Genomic DNA, 23,858 nt, shown 5'->3' on the forward strand with positions numbered 1-23,858 from the left:
TCCGGGAGAAGAGCCCGTACGGCCCATACAAGGACCTTCCGCTCTATTAACGTCAAGCCGACCCATACTCGAAAAAAACTCTCCGAAACTTGTGAGAAACCGGAAGGAGTATTTATGACACAGAAATACTCCATCAAACGTCCAACATTAGTTTTTGAAACTTTGTCTATGTTTAGTATGGGAATCCAAGTCTTTAACAGTGTAAAAAGCTCAGTATGCAGGAAACAGCATTTCACCGCCCCTTTAAAATAAAGTGTAACTGTAGTTCGATTCAGATGTTCACCACAATAGGGAATAAAAGACAATCATTCCATCCGTTTCTGGCAACACTTTATTACAAAGTTACACGTTACTTGGACTTACTATAGCAATAACAGTAAATTATGCATAGTCACAAGCAACCTACTGTGAGTATTTGACATTAATTAATATTACTCAGTACTTAATTGTGTAATTACACTGTATCAAGCACAGTGTAAGACCTTAAAATAAGGCCGTGTCATGCCATAATAACAGGCACTCCTCAAAACTTGCCAAGAAAAGAGAAACAATACGCACTCACAACTACAACACTTTGTAAAGCACTTTTATTTATAAGCCCGGTTGCATAAGAGCCAAACTGCAAAAAGTACATTTTACTCAGAAAACAATATCGTACCCACCCACTTTTTGACAATAAAAACAGCATGCCTCAACAAAACACAGTATATACGTCAAAAACGATCAAAAGATGCTGTTATGCCTTTCATAAACTGTACTAAAACAATAGAGAAGACAAAAACATCACAGAGGCCACCAGTAGCCATTAACAATGAACCGTCACTAGAAGACAGAGAAAGAAGTTTCCCATGCATTTTATTTTTTCAATTCCAAAAGAGTCTTTCTAAAGTAAATAAAGAGGAAAAGAATTGAAAAACTTTAGTTCTGTAATGAAAACAGGATAATAATTTAATAATTCGTTCAAATATTACGAGTAAATCTTTGTCAGATATGCAAAGATAATTAAATATTTAAAATGTTTGCTGGATATGCAACAACAATTGAATAATACTTGACACGATATTTGAATTATAATTAAATCGATCAAATAATACGAGTGGATCTTTTTCGGATATGCAACGATAATTGAATAATAATCCAATCGTTCAAATATTAGGAGAAAATCTTTGTTGAATATGCAATGATAATTGAATAATAATTCAGTTGTTCAAATATTGAGAGTAAAACTTTGTCAGATATGCAACGATATTTGAATAATAATTAAATTGCTCAAATATTACGAGTGGATCTTTGTCGGATATGCAACAATAATTGAATAATACATTTTTTTGTTGAATATGCAACGACAATTGAATAATAATTAAATCGTTCAAATATTACGCGTGGATCTTTGTTGGATTTGCATCAAGAGCCTAAACGTGTATCAGATTGATCCAGATTGCAGCTGGTCTTCTGTTTATGGATTATTTCACACAGCCGGATGAAGAGCAGTTTCTACACAGCCATGGCCAAACGTTTCTATACAACCTTATTTTGATCAAATAACAAAAAGTCATGCATACAGTCATCACATTAACATTCTTGTTTTACAAAATAAATACTAAGCAATATTTGACAAATCTTACTAATTAGCTCATACAGTATTACTACTAAAATGGTAAATGGTCTAATAAATCTAAACATACATTAATCTGTGCATATAAGATGCAAAATGTGTTAATATTTTAGGTAAGACAGAAAGACCGAGTTGAATAGCAGATATTCACCAGCCCAGAAACGGCAATAGTCTGAATATAATATCAACAAGTTAAAACGCTAGGTCATGTCGAGCATCACTATGGAGATTTAGCAATGTCCACCCTCTTCCTTCAATCTTTTAAAAGCTGTGATTGTTCTCGTTAATAAATATGAACATTTTGAGTCAGGGCCGGCGTTTGCTATAGGCGAGCTAGGCGGTTGCCTAGGGCGACATTTGTGTTAGGGGCGCGAGCGCGCTCTAGTGCCGCCCATTACTTCCCATTAAGAATCGGAACAAGCGAAATACAACATAATGTTCATTAAACATGATCATCACGGGGCGCCCCCTCAGCCACACCTTTAATTACTTATCAACCTGATTATTAGATTGAATTGATGGTGATTATTGATTATTAGTTCAGGATTTAGGTCAGGCAAGTGCTCATCTTGCGCGTTCATCAAAAATGAGGCGTCTAAACCCGCGGGTGCACAGGGACGGAAAAAGAGAAAAAAAAGAAAGGAAGAAAATCGAAAGAAAGCCCAGTATAGAGGTTAGTCTTCTTATCTCAGCCAATAAGTTGTCAAACAAAATAAAATTACTTAGTATCAATCTTATCAACTAATATTTATTTTATAAATATTATTAATATTGTCACTAAGCTATTGTCACTTGCTAGTTTTCTTCATAATTACTATACGTATTGCAAACATAACTTCACTGACAATAATCTAACCTACATGGATGTCATTTAAATATCAAAAGTCCAGTTCGTTATGAATATGGATAACGTATGCATGTTATTTATGAAAAGTACAAACGCTCTCTACGTGGGCGTCAGAAGGAAATAAATACGGCCTCGTTTTTTTTTTTTAACTGGAGCAGCCTAACGATAGATACCATATTATTTACATCAAACACAAATATGCTGTGTTCACCAAATTCTTTACAGTGGCTGTAGTGTAGTGGTAAGACGCATGACATCAAGAATTGATGCAGATCGATCAGAGGTTCGATCCTGCCTTTTGCCACACTCGCTCTATTCCCTTTTCCCATCACATATCAGATCGGAAAGGCATTTATTTTCAATAAAAAGTGAGAAAATGTTTGAAAAGTGGAAATAAAGCGTCGAACATGTTTAATAATAAGTGCTTCTCGGTTAGGGGTAGGCCTAGGAAAACAGACATGTGCTGAATTAGAGACGATAAAAGTGAGTGTGTGTGTGTGTGTGTGTGTGTGTGTGGGGGGGGGGGGGCGCAAAACTCCATCTCGCCTAGGGCAACCAAAGAGCTAGAGCCGGCCCTGTTTTGAGTGATTAGTTTCTCAAGCTAATTTTAAAAACAACACCAGTAGATTTAGCACTTCCCTCACTGTTAACAACACCGATTATTGAAAGCTCTCTCTCTCTCTCTCTCTCTCTCTCTCTCTCTCTCTCTCTCTCTCTCTCTCTCTCTCTCTCTCTCTCTCTCTCTCTCTCTCTCTCTCTCTCTCTCTCTCTCTCTCGTCAAACGTACCCTCAGGAGCTTTTATGACTTCAAGAGACTTCCTTTTGTTATGAAAAGAAACAATCCCTGAATCCTAAAATACAAAAGGAAGAACAAATATACCAGCTCTCCTGGAAGAACATGAGCACACCACACCAGACCCGGCTCTGAAAGAAAACGAAACAAAACTTGGAGCAAAGGTCTCACATGCAGCCCCACGATGCACTGCAGCTCTTGACATGCCTCCGTCAGCGTCAGCCCGTCTTTAACTTTAAGCAACGGTTCGTCGAGTGGGTCGCTCAGCCGCCATGATCCATCTGTTCTTGCAGTTTCTTTTTTTCTTGTGCCATCGATGCAGCTTTGATTTCAAGGGCTAAACGTATACTGAAATACACTGCTGCTCAGTGTGCTTTACTAATACACAGTAGAAAGAGTTCTGGAGAACAAGCGGTTCGGTCATATTCACATGAAAAAGTCATTACAATATTCTTACCTAGCACATGTGGAATTCAAAAGCTGACTTCGTTTCAAATATCTAAACGTGTTTCGTGTATTGTTACAATCGAGTTTTATTACAGGAGAGAGAGATTGAAAAACGAATGCTAATTAAAAAATTTTTTAAATCTAGACACCCGTGCCGTTTTTACAAAACACCGGAAACAGGATCTCTTTAGGAATGTAGTGCTCCATCGTGTCCCGATTATCTCAGCATGTTTTGTGCATTCGTGGTCGGCTAATTTTGCAAACATACCCAAACTAGTGAAAAAAGTGAATACCACACAGGACAAAGTGGCTTCATCATAGTTTATCCATAAAGAAGTGTTCTGAGCAATGAGGAGTAAATGCTGATGTGAATGTGATGATGCTGTAAAGCCAATGAAGTTCAAGGAAAAGACGAGAAGCTCGGAGCTTGTACATCCTCAAGCAGGCGATCCTGCAACTCTGATGTTTTCAGCTAAGACAGAAATGGAGAGAAAGGTCAGGCAAATTGTAACAGAGCCAGAATATTGTTATGAATCTGATCCATGCTGTGATCCAGTGCAGGAGAGTTTAAAGGGATAGTTCACTTTGAAATTAAACGTTGATATGTTTTATCTTACCTCATGGGCATCCGAGATGTAGGAGTATTTGTTTCCCCAGTAGTTTCAATTTTGATCATTTTAGGTCAAACCGTTCTTGTCTGTGCCTCACATAATGCAGGTCTATGGTCACCACCTCAAAGAGCACACACAGAGAAGTCCAAATTAAACAATCCCCCATCGTAAGTACACACTGATGGCCTAAGACACGAAACCAGCGGTGCGTGTGAGAAAACCAACAGTATTTATATCGTGTTTACCTCTTGTACACCACTACGTCCGACTGATCCGAGGGCGCGCGTGTGTGTTTCCTGTGGTGACATTTGCGCGTTCTGGCTTTAGTCTGCGCGAGCGCGGAAAGCGCCGGAAGTGGTATCACATTCTTGATCAGTGTATTCTGGTTCAAATAAATATGGTTGTGAAAAAAATTCAACATTGTCTGTTAATATATCGAAATCTTCTTCCATTGCGATGTCATGTACGTCTAAATATGTTTAGATCTTCACAGTGAAAGGTAACACTTCCCAAATTTCTGTGTAAACAATGAGAGACGCGAGAGATCCACTTCGGCGCTTTCCGCGCTTGCGCAGACTAAAGCCAGAACGCGCGAATGTCACAACAGGAAACACACATGCACGCCCTCGGATCAGTCGGACGTAGTGGTGTACAAGAGGTAAACACGATATAAATACTGTTGGTTTTCTCACACACACCGCTGGTTTCGTGTCTTAGGCCATCAGTGTGTACTTACGATGGGGGATTGTTTCATTTGGACTTCTCTGTGTGTGCTCTTTGAGGTGGTGACCATAGACCTGCATTATGTGAGGCACAGACAAGAACGGTTTGACCTAAAATGATCAAAATTGAAACTACTGGGGAAACAAATACTCCTACATCTCGGATGCCCATGAGGTAAGATAAAACATATCAACATTAAATTTCAAAGTGAACTATCCCTTTAAAGCAACACTACACCGTTTTTAGAAATAGGGCTTATTCAACTTCTTTCCTACATTTAGATATGTGGGCAATAGGGTTGTGCAATATTGAAAAAAGATGCAATATGCAATATCTTGTTAAATAAATGTGATATTTGATATGCGATACGATATTGCAATTAGTGTGTAAAATGTATTTAAATTATATTACATAAATTATTTAAAAACTGAGAAGGATACCATTTGTGTTACACATTCTCTCTGGGAAAAGAAAGCATCGCTACAACTTCTGAAAGTGACCAGCAGTGTTTTAGCAAACATTAATGTCACAAATCGTTCACGTTTCGGTGTGTGTGTGTGTGTGTGTGTGTAAGACAGCGCGAGACTGCCAGTTATTGTTTTTCGTGAATTATTGCGTTTAATAACTCTTTTTAACGTCAAAAAAGTCCCATAAGTAACAGTAGTCGTGTGCCCTGTCCATTCTCTGCTATATGCCGACCTAAAACGTACACTTTTCACAATGTTGAAGTAGCCTATTAAAATCATTCAGATATTGCGTGATGTTGCGATATGCATGTTGAGATATGTACATTTGCGATATTTCGATATATTGCACAGCCCAAGTAGGCAAATGCATTTTTGTCTCAGTGCATGCCTTGTTTTAGTTTGGCAGGGTCAAGAAAGCAGGAAATCGTTTATTTCGCAGCAACCTGACACATATTTCTTTCTACCTTGTATGGTTCTATGGACTATGGAAAAAATTAATTAAAAAGAGCCAGATTTACTAACAGCTCCTGCACAAAAATCTTTTGCCGTTTTTTAAACTACTCTTTTTAAAATCTTCTCTTTACTGTCAGGATTCTCTAAAGACACGCAGTGGACAGGGTTATTTTTACAGCTGATCTTACTGCATAGGCATTTGTAGGAGTTTCCCTTTCAGACGCAGTGTTTATGGGAGGAGAGTATTTAAATTAATGATGTGAGGTGATTTACTAAGGATTGTACTCGTCAAGTTTACTGGTGTTGTGCCATTATTTACCGCCCCAAAAAAGCATGTCTTAACCGGTAGATTGTGTTGGTCATAATGATCTGGCTGTATCTGTGCTCTTGAATTGGTCCGTAGATCAGGCACAGGACTGTCCACTCCCATCTGCGCTGTTTAGTAAATCTGACCCTTAGTTTGTACATACAGTATAATGCTTTGCCCCAATGATAAATCAATTCTGACACATCTTACCCAACTCTTATTTAGTGATGGCAGATGGGGAGCCTGAGCGATGGAAATGGACTATCTGCCACTTTCCATCTTTGCGATGCCAGATTCGTGTCTCCTCAGACTGGGCGGTGCATGGCATGCCGTTGGTGTCCAGATACTGCGTGATGCGGATGTATGCGATGCAGGCGGCGTCCTCTCCGATCAGGTGGATGTGAGGGTTCAGGATGGTCGTGTGAACTGGCTTGCTGTTCTTTGACCACACTGTTCAAAACACAAAAATACAGAACATGGCCTTTTCATATAGGCATATCATCCAAACGGCCCTGCTCGCGAGGTAGTACTTTTTCAAAGTTCAGGAACCTTCGAGGGCGGGACTTGGGCGCTGAACATGCTGATTGGTTTAGCTCACGCAGCATTTTATTTCAACCGGCATTTTTAAAAGTCTTTTGCGAGGTTCGTTCTGCGTTCAGTAAATATCAGTCTTGCTCTCTGTCTGATGGCGCGCGTTCGTCTCAGCCATCTCACGTGCAATGTCCACAGGGGTGGTAAGTAATCAAGTAAAAATACTTTGATACTTTACGTAAGTATTTTTCTCGGGGATCTGTACTTTACTTGAGTATATTTTATTTGCATCTACTTTTACTCTTACTCCACTACAATATTAAAGGCAAAGTTTACTTTTTACTCCAATACATTTCCCCATGCCCGCTCCAAGTATTAAGTATTTATTACACTTGATTTCCAAACCGGTCTGGTCGGTCATGGATGATCCAGTCGGGTATAGACTTGGAAAAGCTGACAAGTCAGGTTTGCCACACTAACGTTAGCTCAGTGTTTCCCCAACTTTTTTATTTTGCGGCACACAATTTACTATGAAAACATCGGTAACATTTTACAATACAGGTGCATTATTATTATTCATGCCTAACTAATGCACAGATAATCATGAGTTAATGTATTACTAATGAAGAACTAAACCATTTATTAATGATTACTGCATCAGCAACTAATGAACATTCTCTATGATTAATAGATTAAGGAATATATGAATTGCTATTAATTAAATATGACATCATTAATTCCCTAATAACATATTACATTAACTAATAATGTAAATTCATGTATTCAAAGCATGCATTCCGGCTCTCAGTTGTCTGTTTAATTAATCATTAATCATAACAATTGGCAAAATTATAGTATGACTTTACTTGTTGAGGCACATGACTATTATCTAATTGTTGAGTAATATGTCATTGTGGTTATGGCTTTTGAATTAATGTTGAATTAGTTAATAGTATCTTGCTCCTCATCTGTTTTATGGAGCTAATGTTATGGAACATGTCTATTTTAAGTTTAACCCCTATACTGCGTTAAGGTGCTTCATTGTCTCCTATTAATTGCAAATCTAACAAATTCTTAATTGCAGTATCTAATCTTATCATTTGTTCAATTAAAGCATTGCATATCAGTCCCAAAAGATGTTATCTGCTTAATTATTGATATTTACAGTTAATTTGAATATTTACTTTTTACTTTCGGTACTTGAGTACGTTTTTAAATCTGATTCTTTTGTACTTTTACTCAAGTGATGTTTGAATGGAGGACTTTTACTGGAGTATTTTTTTATTTAGGTATATATGCTTTCACTCGAGTATAACTTTTGAGTACTTTTACCACCTCTGAATGTCCGTAATAGCTGATAATAATATACATTGTCATTTTAAATCTAGCTTTACAAGCTTTCTGAATATGCTAGTGCTCTTTTCTGTCGTTGTTAATTACCTCTTTAGTAAACCTAACGTTATACATAACCAGCAAAAGCAGCACAGCTTGAATCTCTTCCATACTTGTTATTCATTTTTTTACAGTCTATTTTTCACCATGTAAACGATCTGTATTTTTATTTCGTAAGTTATGAAGATAATGTTGGAATAATGACACAGCGTATATTGCCCCAGGCAGTTTTTACTTTAACTACTTTAACTTAATTTTTTTTTCCTGAGATGATTATTACACTTTACAACAGATAAATAGCTTATATAATACTGTATTAGTCCTGGTGGCCGTTAAGAGTTGCTATGGCTACAGTTAACACATTCCAGCTGCTGGAGAAAACAGCGTTGACATTTTTGATGCGGCAGACAAACTGCATGTCACAAAATGATTGCGATTGAAAGTCATCACATGTCAACACCAGATCGGTTTAGATAACGTCTCATGTAAACAGTCCACTAAATCTTTCAATCAGAATGACAAAAAAAAAGTGCGCTTGTAAACGTGACTAGTGTCGCGCAAAAATGGTTACTGTCCGTCACTGACTTGGAGGAGCAGTCGCGCGCAGTCCTACATCACCGGACTAATCTGCCTAATCTTCACGGAACTTTAGATCGCGGTGGAAACGCAGACAGTTACAGCTCTGGGGGGGAGAAAAGTTCCTGTAAAAAAAGTTCCTGGTACAAATTGTTCCGGGTAATTTTGGTGGAAACTGGGCTTTAGACACTTTCTGATGGAGTTATCCACAAAAGGTTGTTTTTGAGATATTAACAAAATTTCTTTTCTTTCTGATGTACTTTTTTGGATGATGTTATAAGATCAAATGTCTATGAATTCAAACAAGTATTATTAGAATCACTGTGTTGTAAGTTAAAGCTAGCTCACTTGAGATGAAAATTTGGTTGGTGATACTGGGACGGTTTTCAAGCTATGATGAATCAAACTAAACAAAAATGCATAGTTTGTACATTAAAAGTGAAATGGGCACTGTACATTGCAAATTAAATGTAAAATGTCATTTTAAGGTAATTATATATATATATGTATGCATGTATGTATGTATGTATGTTTGTATGTATGTATGTATGTACTGTATATTTATAAAGATAAGTTTAAACTTGTCTTTTTTGTCATGTAGTTTGAAAAAGGTAATCATTACTTAAAAACATGAAATGAATAGTCACAACAACATTTTTGAGTAGAATTGATTCCTTATTTTAGACATGTTACAACTGCCCTGTTGTAACAGTGACTGTATTAATTAATTCATCAATCAATTAATCAATAGATTGTATTAAAATCAATTTTGCAACCTGTACATATTTCATAAAAGCAGTTAAATGAATGGTTTCAGAAGTTGACAGATTGAAGGTATAATCATATTGAATCATATAATAAATTGGTTATTCCATTATAATGTTTTTTGATCTATTGCTCTAAATCTAAAAATTGCAAAAAGTGTTTACAACGGCCCCTGGTCTCCTACGTTTCTCTTGAGCGGTGCTACACACTGGACGGATACAGATTGTTGGAGGATCTGAATCTTGATCACGGCTTCTTCTAGCTGCAGATATTTTTCTCCAGTCTGTTTTGTATTTCTCAGTATGCCCTGTCTGTTGCATCACCTCTCTGTTGCCGATATATTCACATTCTTTTTTATTCTGATATCTGGCAATAAACTGCACTGCACTATACACTCCTTGTCACAATGAAATAGTTCTGTTTTTACATTATATATATATATCACACATCCATATATTATATTAACATTAACTTAATGTTTTAAATACATCGATCAGGCATAACATAATGATTAATATTGTTTTGGTCCGCCTTTTGCTGCTAAAGTGCCCTGACTCGTCGAGGCATGGACTCCACGAGACCCCTGAAGGTGTGCTGTGGTATCTGGCACCAAGATGTTAGCAGCAGAACCTTTAAGTCCTGTAAGTTGCGAGGTGGGGCCTCCATTGATCGGACTTGTTAATTTAGCACGTCCCACAGATGCTCGATTGGAGCCTTCGCTTCCCACGTGCATCAATGAGCCTCGGCCGCCCATGACACTGTGGCCGGTTCTCCACTGTTCCTCTTGGAGCACTTTTGATAGATACTGGCCACTGCAGACCGGGAACAGCCCACAAGAGCTGCAGTTTTGGAGATGCTCTGACCCAGTCGTCTAGCCGTCACAATTTGGCCCTTGTCAAACTCGCTCAAATCCTCACGCTTGCCCATTTTTCCTGCTTCTAACGCATCAACTTTGAGGACAAAATGTTCACTTGCTGCCTAATATATCCCACCCACTAACAGGAGCCGTGATGAAGAGATCATCAGTGCTATTCACTTTATAATCATATGTCAATGTTATGCCTGATCGGTGTATATATATATGAAAATGTTTGATCTTACAGTTTTCGAAGTAGAAGCGATGGAAGTCCAGCCCCTCCACCAGGTTCCCCAGGGCCTCGGGCTCAAACGCTGTAACGCTGGGATCACACATCTTCCTGCACACACACACACACACACTTCAATGCTTCATTTTGTTTTATTTTCTCCAAGCATACAGATATACAGAATAATTTGAAGTGATTTGGTAGTTTAACTGGGGTCCTACAGCCATGAATTTGATATTATAGCACACTGAATGAAGTCTTCTTGACATTGATTTATTGGTTGTGGAGCTCTTTAAAACCTAATTTTATAACCAGCCGAGGGCTTCAGACAGGAGAAGAGATTCAGAATATCTGGACTGTTGACACGATAACTTACTCCTTCATAAGCATGACAGGAGGCCATCTGCTTTTTAACATCACAGTTTTTGATGTGTGTGTGTGTGTGTGTGTCATAGGACATTTAAAGACTACGGTTCTCTTCTGTCTTGTCGTGTGTGTGTGTGTGTGTGTGTGTGTGTGTGTGTGTGTGTGTGTTTATATCATAGTCATGACATTCAAAGACAGCGTTTCTCTTCTTGTTGTGTGTGTGTGTGTGCGTGCGTGCGTGCGTGCGTGTGTGTGTTTGTGTGTCATAGTCATGACATTCACAGACAGCGGTTCTGCATTTGAATGAATAAGAGCATGATTGTATAATGTAACTGATTGGGTTAAAAAAAAATTAACGCATTAAACTGAAAAAATTAATTGCATGCACTAACGTGTTAATTTCGACAGCACTAATTTGTCAGGTTTTGTCTTTAAAACGCTTGTGTGTGGGACTAATTTCTGACGTATCTAAACCCAAGCCTCTGTTGCTAATTCCAAACCAATTGCACAATTTTTGAGCTCATAATGGAGGCATGAGCCAATAATATCAGAATTATGCAGTTATTGATGCAGTTCTGTGTGTGTGTGTGTGTGTGTGTGTGTGTGAGAGAGAGAGAGAGAGACAGAGAGAGGGTGTGGATTACCTGAGTCTGTGCGTCTCTACTAATAGTGAAAGTGTAAGTTGATCTGCTTCAAGAATAGCGGCGTTATTACCTCACTAATGAGAAAAGTCATGTCGGTTTAAAGCTGCTAAACTATTCAACTGATAAACTCATCAGAGCCGCGCTGACAACACATTTCTGTGCGAGTGTGTGTCCGTACGGTTTGAGCGGGAGAAAGAGAGTATGTGCTCTCCATACATAATAAAAGGTAAATTTGTGCAGGGAAAATAATTTATCGCTTTTGTCCTATTGTTTGCTTTATTTATGTGCTTGTTCAGTGTCGCTGCGTGTTTCGGTTCTTTTGCTGTTGTCGTCTGTAAGGACCTTTGTAAAAACTGAAATCATTTGGCGGATGGATATGGAGCTGTAATGCGGTCAAAACCTGCTGGAACTACTTTAGCCGTGAGTTTCCCTGAAAATAACTGCACACATTAGAGCGTCCGTCAACCAATCAGATTCCAGCATTCAACAGCCGTAGTATAATGTGTGACTATTCAACCACAGGCAGAAGGAGAAAGTTTGACTTCTGCTTTAAATGCAGGAGCTCCGTCAGGTTCATTGTGTCATTCATCATCTGGAATAAAAGCTGGCTTTACAGACGTCAAAATGTGTTACAATCATCTCCAGTCTCCTCTACAGTACATTCATATTTAATTATTAGTAAATGCAAATGTTAAAGGACAGGATGAAAGACAAATGGGGGCCAAACTCACGTGTAACTCTCAAAGTCTCCATTACTGATGGCTTCAATGAGTTGCTCAGTTACTTTGATGATTTCTTGCTTCCTCACTGCAAAGCAGAAATATAAAGACTTTGAGTTCATTGTCAGTGGTGCAGAAATTTCAAAACAAGAAATGCTTTTTTTTGACCGAGGAAAAAGTTGAGTTCTGAAACCTGAAATGTGCTTATTATACAATGAGCTATTACATATCAATGAGCATTTGATTTCTCACTTTATGTCTCCTTTGCATGTAATGTTTTGGGATGTTGAAAAACAGTATACTCCTAATATAAGCCCAGTTTAATGTGCAGAGACATTATTTCCTGATGGGCAGGTTAAGTTCCCAATAAAAATCCAAATTAAATCTATTTTAACTCCAGGCTGCAACACAAGTCAAGCATTGTGTGAAGTCTTAGATAAGACGGAGGAATGGAGAAATTAATGGATGGATGGAGGAATGAAGGGATGGATTGATTAATGGAATGGAGGAATGAGTGGATGAATGGTGAAATGAAGAGATGATGGTGGAATGAAGGAAAGGGTGGATGGATGGATAGATGGAGGAATGAAGGGATGGATAGTGGAATGAAGGAATGGGTGGGTGAATAGATGAATGAAGGGATGAAAGGATGGAGGACTGAGTGGATGAATTGAGGAATGAAGAGATGATGGTGGAATGAAGGAATGGATGGATGGATGGTGGAGGAATGAAGGGATGGATAGTGGAATGAAGGAATGGGTGGATGAATGGATGAATGAAGGGATGAAAGGATGGAGGACTGAGTGGATGAATTGAGGAATGAAGAGATGATGGTAGAATGAAGGAATGGATGGATGGATGGATGGTGGAGGAATGAAGGGATGGATATTGGAATGGAGGAATGGGTGGATGAATGGATGAATGAAGGGATAAAAGGATGGAGGACTGAGTGGATGAATTGAGGAATGAAGAGATGATGGTGGAATGAAGGAAAGGGTGGATGGATGGATGGATGGGTGGAGGAATGAAGGGATGGATAGTGGAATGAAGGAATGGGTGGATGAATGGATGAATGAAGGGATGAAAGGATGGAGGACTGGGTGGATGAATTGAGGAATGAAGAGATGATGGTGGAATGAAGGAATGGGTGGATGGATGGATGGATGGATGGGTGGAGGAATGAAGGGATGGATAGTGGAATGGAGGAATGGATGGAAGGATGGATGGATGGATGGTGGAATGGAGGAATGGATGGATGGGTGGGTGGAGGAATGAAGGTATGAATAGTGGAATGGAGGAAAGGATGGATGGATGGATGGATGGATGGGTGGGTGGAGGAATGAAGGTATGAATAGTGGAATGGAGGAATGGATAGATGGAAGGATGGATGTGATGGATTGTGGAATCGAGGAATGGATGGAAGGATGAATGAATGAAGGGATGAATAGTGGAATGGAGGAATGGATGGATGGATGTGATGGATGAATGGATGGGTGGAGGAATAAAGAGATGAATAGTAGAATGGAGGAATGGGTGGATGAATGGATGAATGAAGGGATGAAAGGATGGAGGACTGAGTGGATGAATTGAGGAATGAAGAGATGATGGTGGAATGAAGGAATGGGTGGATGGATGGATGGATGGATGGATGGATGGGTGGAGGAATGAAGGGATGGATAGTGGAATGGAGGAATGGATGGAAGGATGGATGGGTGGATAGTGGAATGGAGGAATGGATGGATGGATGGATGGATGGATGGATGGGTGGGTGGAGGAATGAAGGTATGAATAGTGGAATGGAGGAATGGATAGATGGAAGGATGGATGTGATGGATGGATGGATTGTGGAATGGATGGAAGGATGAATGAAGGGATGAATAGTGGAATGGAGGAATGGATGGATGGATGTGATGGATGAATGGATGGGTGGAGGAATAAAGGGATGAATAGTAGAATGGAGGAATGAATGGATGGATGGAAGGAAGGATGGATGTGATGGATGGATGGATAGTGGAATGGAGGAATGGATGGAAGGATGGATGGATGGATGATAGATGAAAGGATGGATTGATGGATGGATAAATGGGTGACTGGAGGAATGAATTATTGGATGGATGGATAATCAGACAGAGAGTCTCACCTCTAGTGTCCTCGTCCTCAATGGTGGTGTTGGTACTCTCTGAGGACTCCTATAGAGGATACAGAGGGATTCAGGGTTTATTATTCATTTCAAAGCCAGAAGCACATCATAATAAAAGATCACAGATGACCAGCCGCTTTCTCTGGGACTTCAAGAAAGAGAGAGTTAGTGACAAGCAGAAGTGTCAAGCTGCTGACTTGACATGAGTCCTGCAATAATGAATGTGTCAGGTTTGCATCAGCTCTACAGACGTGATGTAACATCAACATCAGCAAAAGGAAAGTCCAGCTCCACGGCAGCCATGTTTGGCTCATTGTTAGGTTGCCTTTAAAGGTTGCCAGTTGTGGCAGATTGTCAACAGGACGGAGCCTGTTTCACACTCACCATCAGCTGGGTGCTGGAACTGGACTTCCTTTTCTGGAAGAGAAATGAGAAGAGGTTAGACAGAAACAAACACGGAATTGACAGAGGGAGATGAGAGGAACGGTCGTGAATATGTGAATAATGTCCAAAACAGTCCTCCGCAAATTCAGTCCACCTTAAATGTTGTGTCTATTCCTTGGCTTATAAGGCCTAAGGAAACACTCGTAGGAGTACCTGTAGTTCTAACCTACCTGGTTTCATGAAAAACATGTTTTTGCAAAACAATCTACAGCTGGTAATATCACAGTACACAGTAAAAAATAAAAATAAAAGTCTCCAATTGAAAATGTTCTAGTGACTGATCACATCTACAATTTTCAGTTGGCCGGATTGAAAATCTGTGACAGGGTTCCTACAGATTTCTTCAAGTTAAATTCAAGTCTTTATGTAAAAAATGAATACCTATTTCACGTCCCTACCAGCAAAGATAAGCCAACATTTCTGCGTTTCTCCTTTGCATGTTGCTTGAGGTGTGTGTTGTGTTGCAGTCTATGGTTGTGGGGCTGTAGCGGGTGATCTTCATCTTTTTGCGTTCTCACCTATTGGTTCCGCCAATATTTAGTTATACTACGTTATTTAATCCAAATAATCGTGGTTGACAAATAAAACTTTACAATACGGAAAAGTTACATACAGCACGATGTTTAGCACCCAGACATCAAAATTCAAGAGTTTTTCAAGTACCTTTTTAAGGTATTATTTCCAAATTAATAAATTCAATGCTTTTTAAGACCCCGTGGGAAACCTGTGTGAATTGATGCAATTTAATTCACAGAGATTCATTTCGGCCAACTGAACAATTTAGATGTGATCAATCACAAGAACATTTTCAATTGGAGACCTGAATATTTTACAGGTGAAATGACCACTACTGGCCATTGAGCCCAATTAGATTGGGTGTGTGTATAATGATGTATATTTCATTCTGTTCTACACAATAGCAACCAAATGGTAGCCTGGATGCCAGCCGAACTTAGCCCCGCCCACAACATTTTTAGGTCGGGCAGTTCGGTCTGGCATCGCTCCATAGAGGAGTAATTATCCCCGAACAGAAACTGTTTGGACCAATGAAATCATCAGGGCGGGCTTTAGCCGATGACGGACAGATGATCAACAGTAACATAATCATCACGTCATCAAAGGGGCTTGGATTATATTTGTTCGAATCCTAAATGGAGAGCTTGTTTGTATCTGCATCACCTTCATAATTTCTCTCAAAGATGATGATCATGTTGGGTAAGTACTCTGTGTATCAATAAATTCTTTTATTTTTTTACAACACCAGCAAAGATTGTTTATTTTAGCGCGCATGCAGACAGGGTTGCCAAGTTTTTACAACAAAACCCGCCAACTACTAGCCCTAAACAATAGCTTCTCGTGGGGTTCTCCGTGGGAAAAATGGTGTTTGGGGGGTAAAATGTGTGTTATTTTGGCAAGATTGCTGCTAAAATTCGCACTCATGGGTCTATATATCACATAATAGTCGCTTCAACCCGCGGACATAGAAAACAACAAAAAACGCGGACTTGGGAACACAGTGCAGTTGAGCTCTGTCTGTTGATGTTTGACAATGCGTAGCTTCGTTGCTCTGATTGGTTTTCTCCATTGGGCTGTGATTATGAGGCGTGTTTCAACTGAACCAGGAAAGACATCAATTGGATAGAAAGGTCTATCCAATTGATGTCTTTCCTGGTTGGGTTGAAACACGCCTCATAATCACAGCCCAATGGAGCAGTTTCAGACTCATATTCTGACTAGAATTGAGTATGACCACGTCAGGCTAACCATTTAGTGGAGTATAGCACACAATTTGTAATGCGCAAGTGGAGAAAGTAAGGAAGTAGTCCTAGAGGAGCTGGAGTCATGACAAACCAGTGGTGGAGGCAAGGGATCGACTGGTCAAGATGGAGTCATGGACTTGGGCGGAGCCAAAAGGGTCAAAATCTTAGATCTAGGTGACCCGGAGACTGGAACTGGAGGATTGAGAGTCACTGAGCACGTTTACATGCAAACCTGTAAACTGACAACGTAAGTAAACCGCGTTTACATGACTTTATTAATAAACCGCTTATTTCCTTGTAGTGACGTCAATAAGTGCACAATTACCACCCCACACCTGTAGATAATAGATGGGTGCGTAGGACGAAGAATACAACAATCTCAACAAACAAACAAAAGGAAATCCTGCACACTATCAATACACTCTAAAAAATGCTGGGTTAAAAACAACCCAAGTTGGGTTTAAAATGGACAAACCCAGCAATCGGGTTGCTTTAACCCATTGTTGGGTTAAATGTTGCTTAAGAGAACCCAATTTTTGTGTTAAAACAACCTAATCGCTGGGTTAAAACAACCTAATCGCTGGGTTAAAACAACCCAATTGCTGGGTTAGTCCATTTTCAACCCAACTTGGATTGTTTTTAGTCCAGCATTTTTTAGAGTGTACTTGTAAAAATCAGAAACTTTTAGTGTCTGAAAAGGTAACATTGGTCATGTTGCCTTTTTAAATGTCATGGATTTTGAGTATTATATATATATGCCTGATGAAGGTCATGAGACCGAAACGTTGCTAATAAAAAGTTTCTGATTTTTGCAAGTATTGATAGTGTGCAGGATTTCCTTTTGTTTGTTTCTTGTAGTGATGTCAAAAACAGTGGCGTAACTTTGTTTTAAAAAGTGGGTGGGACATAAATTGCGTATCATATGCACGCGAAAAACTGCCAAAGCTCATTTTGATGTATCGGGGGCACTCATACATCAAAATGAGCTTTGGCGTGCATATGGTACGCAGTTTTTCGCGTGCATATGATATGCACTATATGGCGTATTAAGGGGGTTGCATTGCTGCTACAATGTTATATCAGATGTAAAATATGTACAATAACAATTGCAGAAAAATTAGTATTAAGATGTCTGGAAATCAATTAGATAGTGCATTTATTGATATAGATCTCGTTTAATTATTGCATCTAAACACAATATAGCGTTGTGCCAAGATTTTTCACGTGAACAAAGGCGTCTAGTCTGTTAAACTTGTCAGAAGTTCTTGTTTCTAATCTGTCCTCGTAGCCTATTTTTTCTCTCATCAAAACCGAATACCATCAGTGGTTGTACATCAAGAGCAGGGACAGTTTTTGTGCATTTTGTTTCGCGATCTGACCGGAACAAATAGAAAGTCTCTGCAACGGCGTTATAAGCGTTAGATTAAAGCGCTCGTCTGTGTGAAGACTGCATGAGCCGCGAGAGGAATCTACTCCACTGATAACAGCGGCAACGAGCGCCTGATCGCCTCTTATTTAACAAACAAACAAAATGATACTCTTCTAGTTAGCCAGAGAAGTTTTGTTTGTATTAGTTAGGTTCATCCGTGAAGCAAGATGTTTTAAAAAAAGTGGTGGGGACATGTCCCACCCGCAAATTACGCCTATGGTCCAAAATAATAATGTCCGTTTCTGACTCTGAGTTTTTCAAATGTTACGTCAGTTGTGATGTTAATAAAGCTTGTCAGGAGGAGATTTACGGCACTTTGTAAGCTACAGTTATCCAGAGTCAAGTGCTGTAGGGCTTTTATGTCCATGAACATTTAAGGAAGTGTATGTAAGATTGTGGCCAAAACTGGTCCTGCAATCCCTTTCAGATGACTGTAGAGCGGTGTATCCCCCTCCCCCTGACTCGAGGTTGCCAGATTGGCTGCAGGATCAGCAGAACGATTGTAGATCTGCACCTGTGCTAACTAGAGCAGATCTGGCAACCCGAAACAGCTGACTTCATGATTGGTCGATAGGTGGAGGGCGGAGCTGAAGGCCAAAACACAACATGTCATCATCAACATCAGTTGAGCAGCAACAACAACTTTATAATGACAATATCCTGACCGGACTACTGTTGTCAGTGATAGAAGTATTTGAAATGAACATGATTTCTTAATGTCTAGTGACATATCAGGGCCATTTTATGATTCATTCATATACATTTCTTACACACAGTTTCTTTAAGGGAGCTACGCTCTTCATAGACCTCAGCCTTTAACACAGTCATTCCGGTCAGATTGGTTGTCAAACTTGCAGCTCACCGTGATTTGTTTAGACAGAGATTACAATCGAGCAGCTGTTAGCTTGATTAGCTGCTATTTAAAAAATGGCGGTCACAAGTTTGTGTTAGTCTTGTTGATCACGGTAACGCCGCCCCCAGCCGCTGACGCAAGCGGTTCTTACTTCTAGCCCAGCAGTGTTTTGGTGCTACTTAAGAACCACTTTTCCTGGCTTGGAGCTGGTGCTTTGGCTGTGGAAAGACAAAGAACCGACTTGAAACTCTGGCTCCGAACTAGCACCAGCACTGCCTTGGTATAGATGCCATATAAGAGGGTATATGCCCTCTACACTCATGACTATGTCCCCGCCCATCCCACCATTATTAAGGGTCAACACAACTGTGGTTGGACTTATGTCAGGAGAAGAGGAGACTGGCAGAAGGATTGTCAGTGTGGTGCTCAGACAATAGTCTATTGAACTCTTTACAAATAACAGAACACGTCTAAGTTTCTAGAAGAGTGCTGCAGTCCTTAAGCCTGTATAGATTAAAGGTGCACTATGCAACTTTCCATCCGCTAGAGGTCACCTATTCAAAGAAAAGGCGTAGTTTGATGATGACAAGTTTGAGCGCAGTATCTTGGGACATGTGGTCTTCACCTCACAATCGGTGGGAAAGAATCGGGAAAGGACTCGGGCTGAAATCATGTTCATGGATGTGATTATTAACGTTACTGTAGTGTGAAGCAGAGCAGGAGCGAGTGATGAGGAACTGGAGTGATTGTTATCCAAACACACACCTCGTGATCAGCGGGACTTTTCCTCTACTCCAGTCATGAGTGTGAGGAAACGCAGCTCTGTTTATCATATTAGACACATCTGAGTGTGTTTAAAATTGTTATGACGTTACTATGCGTGTTCGCTCAGTGGCTGCTGTGACTCTTGTTCACACTGCAGAGAGTAAAGCCTTTCTCAGAATAAAACCATAAACCGAGAGTAACGCAGATATGACGCCATTGACAGGCGACTCCCTCAGACATCCCGGCTCTTTGGTTAAAATAGCTATATAACACTGGCCTAGTGGTTTTTGGATATTTTACTGCAAAAATACTACATAGTGCACCTTTAACAGGGACAGTGGAAATGGTCCCTTTTTCAGGTTTCTGGGCATACAGATCTCTCCTGAGCTACAGCACCACCGCAGTAGTCAAGAGATCCTCAGGCACAATCAACTGCAAGGAAAACTGCTGGTAAGCTTCTATCGCTGCTCCAATGAGAGTGTCCTGACGCACCTCATCTCTGTGTGGTATGTCAGCTGCTCAGGACAGCCCTCCAGAGGGTAATTAACTATAATTAACTTTGCAACAGTATGTCAGCTGACTCTCATTAGAGTATTAGTTAACTACTTGTGTAAAGGGTCCTGCACACTGTACGATTTTTCAAAGTCCTTTGTGAATGTTGCTTGTCAGACTGTACGAACATGATCCACACTGCCACACTGTAAGATCTCAGTTGACATTAATGTCAGACTGTACGATAGTCAAGGTGAGCTAAAAACGGATGAAGAAAACTCGTCCGGAGTTTAATATCATCAATCAATGTTGCGTTGAGCTGCATTACACGCGGGACTGAAATGGAGGCTACAGAGAAATCTCGAGCTCTCGTTTTGGTCATAGTTTGTCTTGAAAAAACAGAGAAATTTGATGTCGTCGTAGAAGAAGTCACACTGCAGGATTGTTTGCCAAATCTGCCAGAATTTCATCTGAGGTCAAATTTGATCGCAGCGGTCATTAATCGGCTGCCGGTGAACATGTCAAACTAACGATTAAAGACGTCAGATTTTAGCCTAGGATCTGAGGAATCTTTTAGGATTTGCTAAATTTGCCTGAGATGGCCAAATCGTGGTCAAAATCGCACAGTGTGTACCAGGCTTTAGTAGAATAAGTTGACAAAGTTGCAAAGTTACTTATAGTCAGTAGATTTTCTGTTGGGGAGCATCAACAAAAAGTGTAAGCAGATATTAAGAGGACAGTCTACTAATATTCTAATGAGAGTTAGTTGATGCGTAGTTGGAGAGTTATAGTTAGTAGAATATCTAAAGTGGACCATCAAAATAAAGTGTTACTGAGGATTTATTCAGCTCTCATTTTCTAAGTAGACTGGCCAACAGACTAAAGGCCCATTCCACCATGGACATCATCTGTTTGTCCGGCTTGCAGGTCCATTGTAGGGTTGGACAATGTCTTGTAAATGTCCTGGGAAAACCCAGACAACTTCCGGCAAATTTAGATTTGCTCTGCAAGTAGTCTGGCAAAGAGAACATTCAAGCCCATTTATAATCCGTTGAAATCGCGGCACCAATCACAAGCGTTGGGGCTTCACACGATGACGACAGCGCAGCGGCGGTGAAGCAGATTTTGTACATTACTAAGATGGATGCCGCCGTGGAACGTCACTCGCTTGAATCTGCAATCACGTCTGTTTTAAGTGATTTGAATTTTCCTTTTCGTTAAAACCCGCGCAAAGAACAACACTCGGCTCAGATGTGGTTTACACCGGCTACTGTGATCAGGAGGACGAGTGTGATCATACACACACACACACACCTCTGGATCTGGCCTTTCTTTGCTTATTTCCTCACACTAGATCTTCTAGTTCTGTCAGGTCTATTAAGTCAAGAACAATTTTTGAATAAATTGCAATTCAAGTTGATAATTCTGAATGAATGTTTTGGCGGTATGGCCCTGTTCAGGGAGTCCTCTGACCTTTCATGAGCACCAAGAAATAGCAGAGTAAGAGGACAGCAGCAGCATTAGGGAACACTCGCACAGTTTAGGGCTGTGAGAGCTGAACTATTCCCCCTATGAACAGAGCGGCAACGATGACAAAGTAAAATGCCACGTTATACACGACATGGAGGAGCTGGGGAGTTGGTGGGCAGCAAAGAGCTAGCAACATCAGTTTAGGAGCGAACTGAATCTGTTTGAAGATGCGCGCTGTTATATCATGGCCATTAGCAGCAGAGGAGTGTGAACAGCTGATGCACTGATGAAAATCCAGCTGATGAGACCAAATAGCGTTAGCAGCATCTTGACTACCTAGCCTGCCAGAACTGACGCTTACGCTCAATTCATGTAAAAATTGTAAATAATTGTAAATAAATAACTAGTGTAACTTTGCTCAAGTCTGAAAATGTTCTAACACATCTGAAATGACTGGATTTGAATAAAGTTTGTGGGACAATTTTCCAAAAAATCATCAATTTTATTTTATTTTCAAGACATGGCAAATCGCGTTCTAATCGCAATACAAATGCCTTACAGCGACGGCGAATGCGATCAGAGCTCGATGTTTTCTATTCGACCGTCAATCCGAGATGTTTCAGTCGGTCTGAGATGCTATTAGGGTTTCCAAATTTGGCAGAAATGTTGATGGAGTGCCGGTGGACACTATTATCAGCTATTATCATATTTCTTTTACAACAACGGCAAAAGTCGTCAGAAGCCATTGCAACATCTTCCTCGAAATCACAAACAGAGAATTGCTGTCAGAGTCTCAGATGTTTCTCCGTCGCTCTGTTAAGAGTTAAGCTCCATTAATGTGGCATGTGTCTCTCTTTCTACAAAGAGAGAACGTGCACAGAGCTGAAGGTGATTGAATGAAGCGCGTTTGACTTTGGATAAAACAACTAAGTGAAGTTATTAAACGTAATTTCGGGAGGAGTACGCCCATCGAATCTTACCTCAACCAGTAGCTGACCTCTTCCCCTTTTTGGTTCCTGCAGCATCCCTCCTCCTCCCCTGCTCCTCCTTTTGTACAATTGTGTACACCACACTGGTGGTGGTTGAGGAGAGACCCCTGACACGAGTGTAAAGCGCTTTGGGTGTACAGTAGTACATATGAAAGCGCTATATAAATCACTCATTCATTCATCCTTTTATTCATTCAGTTTTGCCTGTTATAGGGGGGCAATTGGAGCGTGGGTAGAATATCCTCTCTGAGCCCCTCTATAGCAGACAGCAAGTCAAATCTGTTTACCACTTTCACTAAGATTATATGGGCACACACAGGGTGCGAACTACGGGGGATCTAGGGGGAGCTCGCCTCCCCTAAATAAGACATGGGCTCCCCTGAAAACATGATTTGTGAAATTTTGGGGGGTTTCAAAAAATATTGACACTGTGCTCTTTTGAGGTGCAATTTCAGTTTTGTGTAATGTGCCATCGTGGATTATTATGTGTAAAATTGCTCAAAAAATATAATTATTCATGGATGACGGCGATTTAAATCTAATTCACTTCAATAAAGATAACTATATGCTATTCTACTCCTGACCATCAAGGTGTGGTGGCGCTGCGGTGCAAATTCCACTCGTCTAGTACATTTAGTAACAGCAAAGGAAGCTGACCCAAGGCCTTTGTGGTCGATTAGTGTTAAGTTAACGCATGCTATTCCCAATTATGTGTTGTGGCTGGGTTGATTTAGGTCTGTGTGACTATCGATGTCCGCCAAGTTGAACGGAGGAATTATGGTATTCTTGGTATTATGGACAACAGGCCGGACTACTGCTGTCAGTGATAGAAGTATTTGAAATGAACATGATTTCTTAATGTCTAGTGACATATCAGGGCTATTTTATGATTCATTGACATACATTTCTTTAATACAGTTCCTTTAATTGCCATTTTACCCGATTCTATTATGTTAAATTAAATACAATTTGTCAAATGTTAAGTTAACCTAAACCATTTGTGTTCATGAATTATTTGAATTATTTATGTTGCGCTGACTGAACTGGGCTGTGTATTTCTAGTTCCCAGCATGGAAAAATTATCGTGATATTTCCCGTAGACTAATTATGGTCATTAGGTCTACACCTCTTTATCCTACTTCATCTAGTTGGAATGATTATGTTAGTAGTTTTGA

The 23,858-nt window shown here is 39.9% G+C and overlaps 1 protein-coding gene across 3 annotated transcripts in view; it reads right to left on the reverse strand.

Annotated features, from left to right (window-relative positions):
• Window positions 1-3,131: 3,131 nt before the first annotated feature.
• Window positions 3,132-23,858, reverse strand: part of camk2a (calcium/calmodulin-dependent protein kinase II alpha) — a 111,511-nt gene continuing 90,784 nt past the window's right edge. Inside the window, exons 14-19 of one of the 3 annotated variants that reach the window (XM_067424437.1) lie at window positions 14,866-14,898; window positions 14,482-14,530; window positions 12,354-12,429; window positions 10,629-10,723; window positions 6,479-6,713; window positions 3,132-4,174 (exon numbers count right to left, since the gene is read on the reverse strand). In XM_067424437.1, the coding sequence (XP_067280538.1) occupies window positions 6,481-6,713; window positions 10,629-10,723; window positions 12,354-12,429; window positions 14,482-14,530; window positions 14,866-14,898 (486 nt within the window). In that variant the 3' untranslated portion in view covers window positions 3,132-4,174; window positions 6,479-6,480. Of the gene's footprint in view, window positions 4,175-6,473; window positions 6,714-10,628; window positions 10,724-12,353; window positions 12,430-14,481; window positions 14,531-14,865; window positions 14,899-23,858 lie in introns of all 3 variants that reach the window. The other 2 variants (XM_067424436.1, XM_067424438.1) reach the window with 2 other exon arrangements.

This window comes from Pseudorasbora parva, chromosome 18 (genome assembly GCF_024679245.1).
Source record: "Pseudorasbora parva isolate DD20220531a chromosome 18, ASM2467924v1, whole genome shotgun sequence".
Taxonomy (NCBI): domain Eukaryota; kingdom Metazoa; phylum Chordata; class Actinopteri; order Cypriniformes; family Gobionidae; genus Pseudorasbora; species Pseudorasbora parva.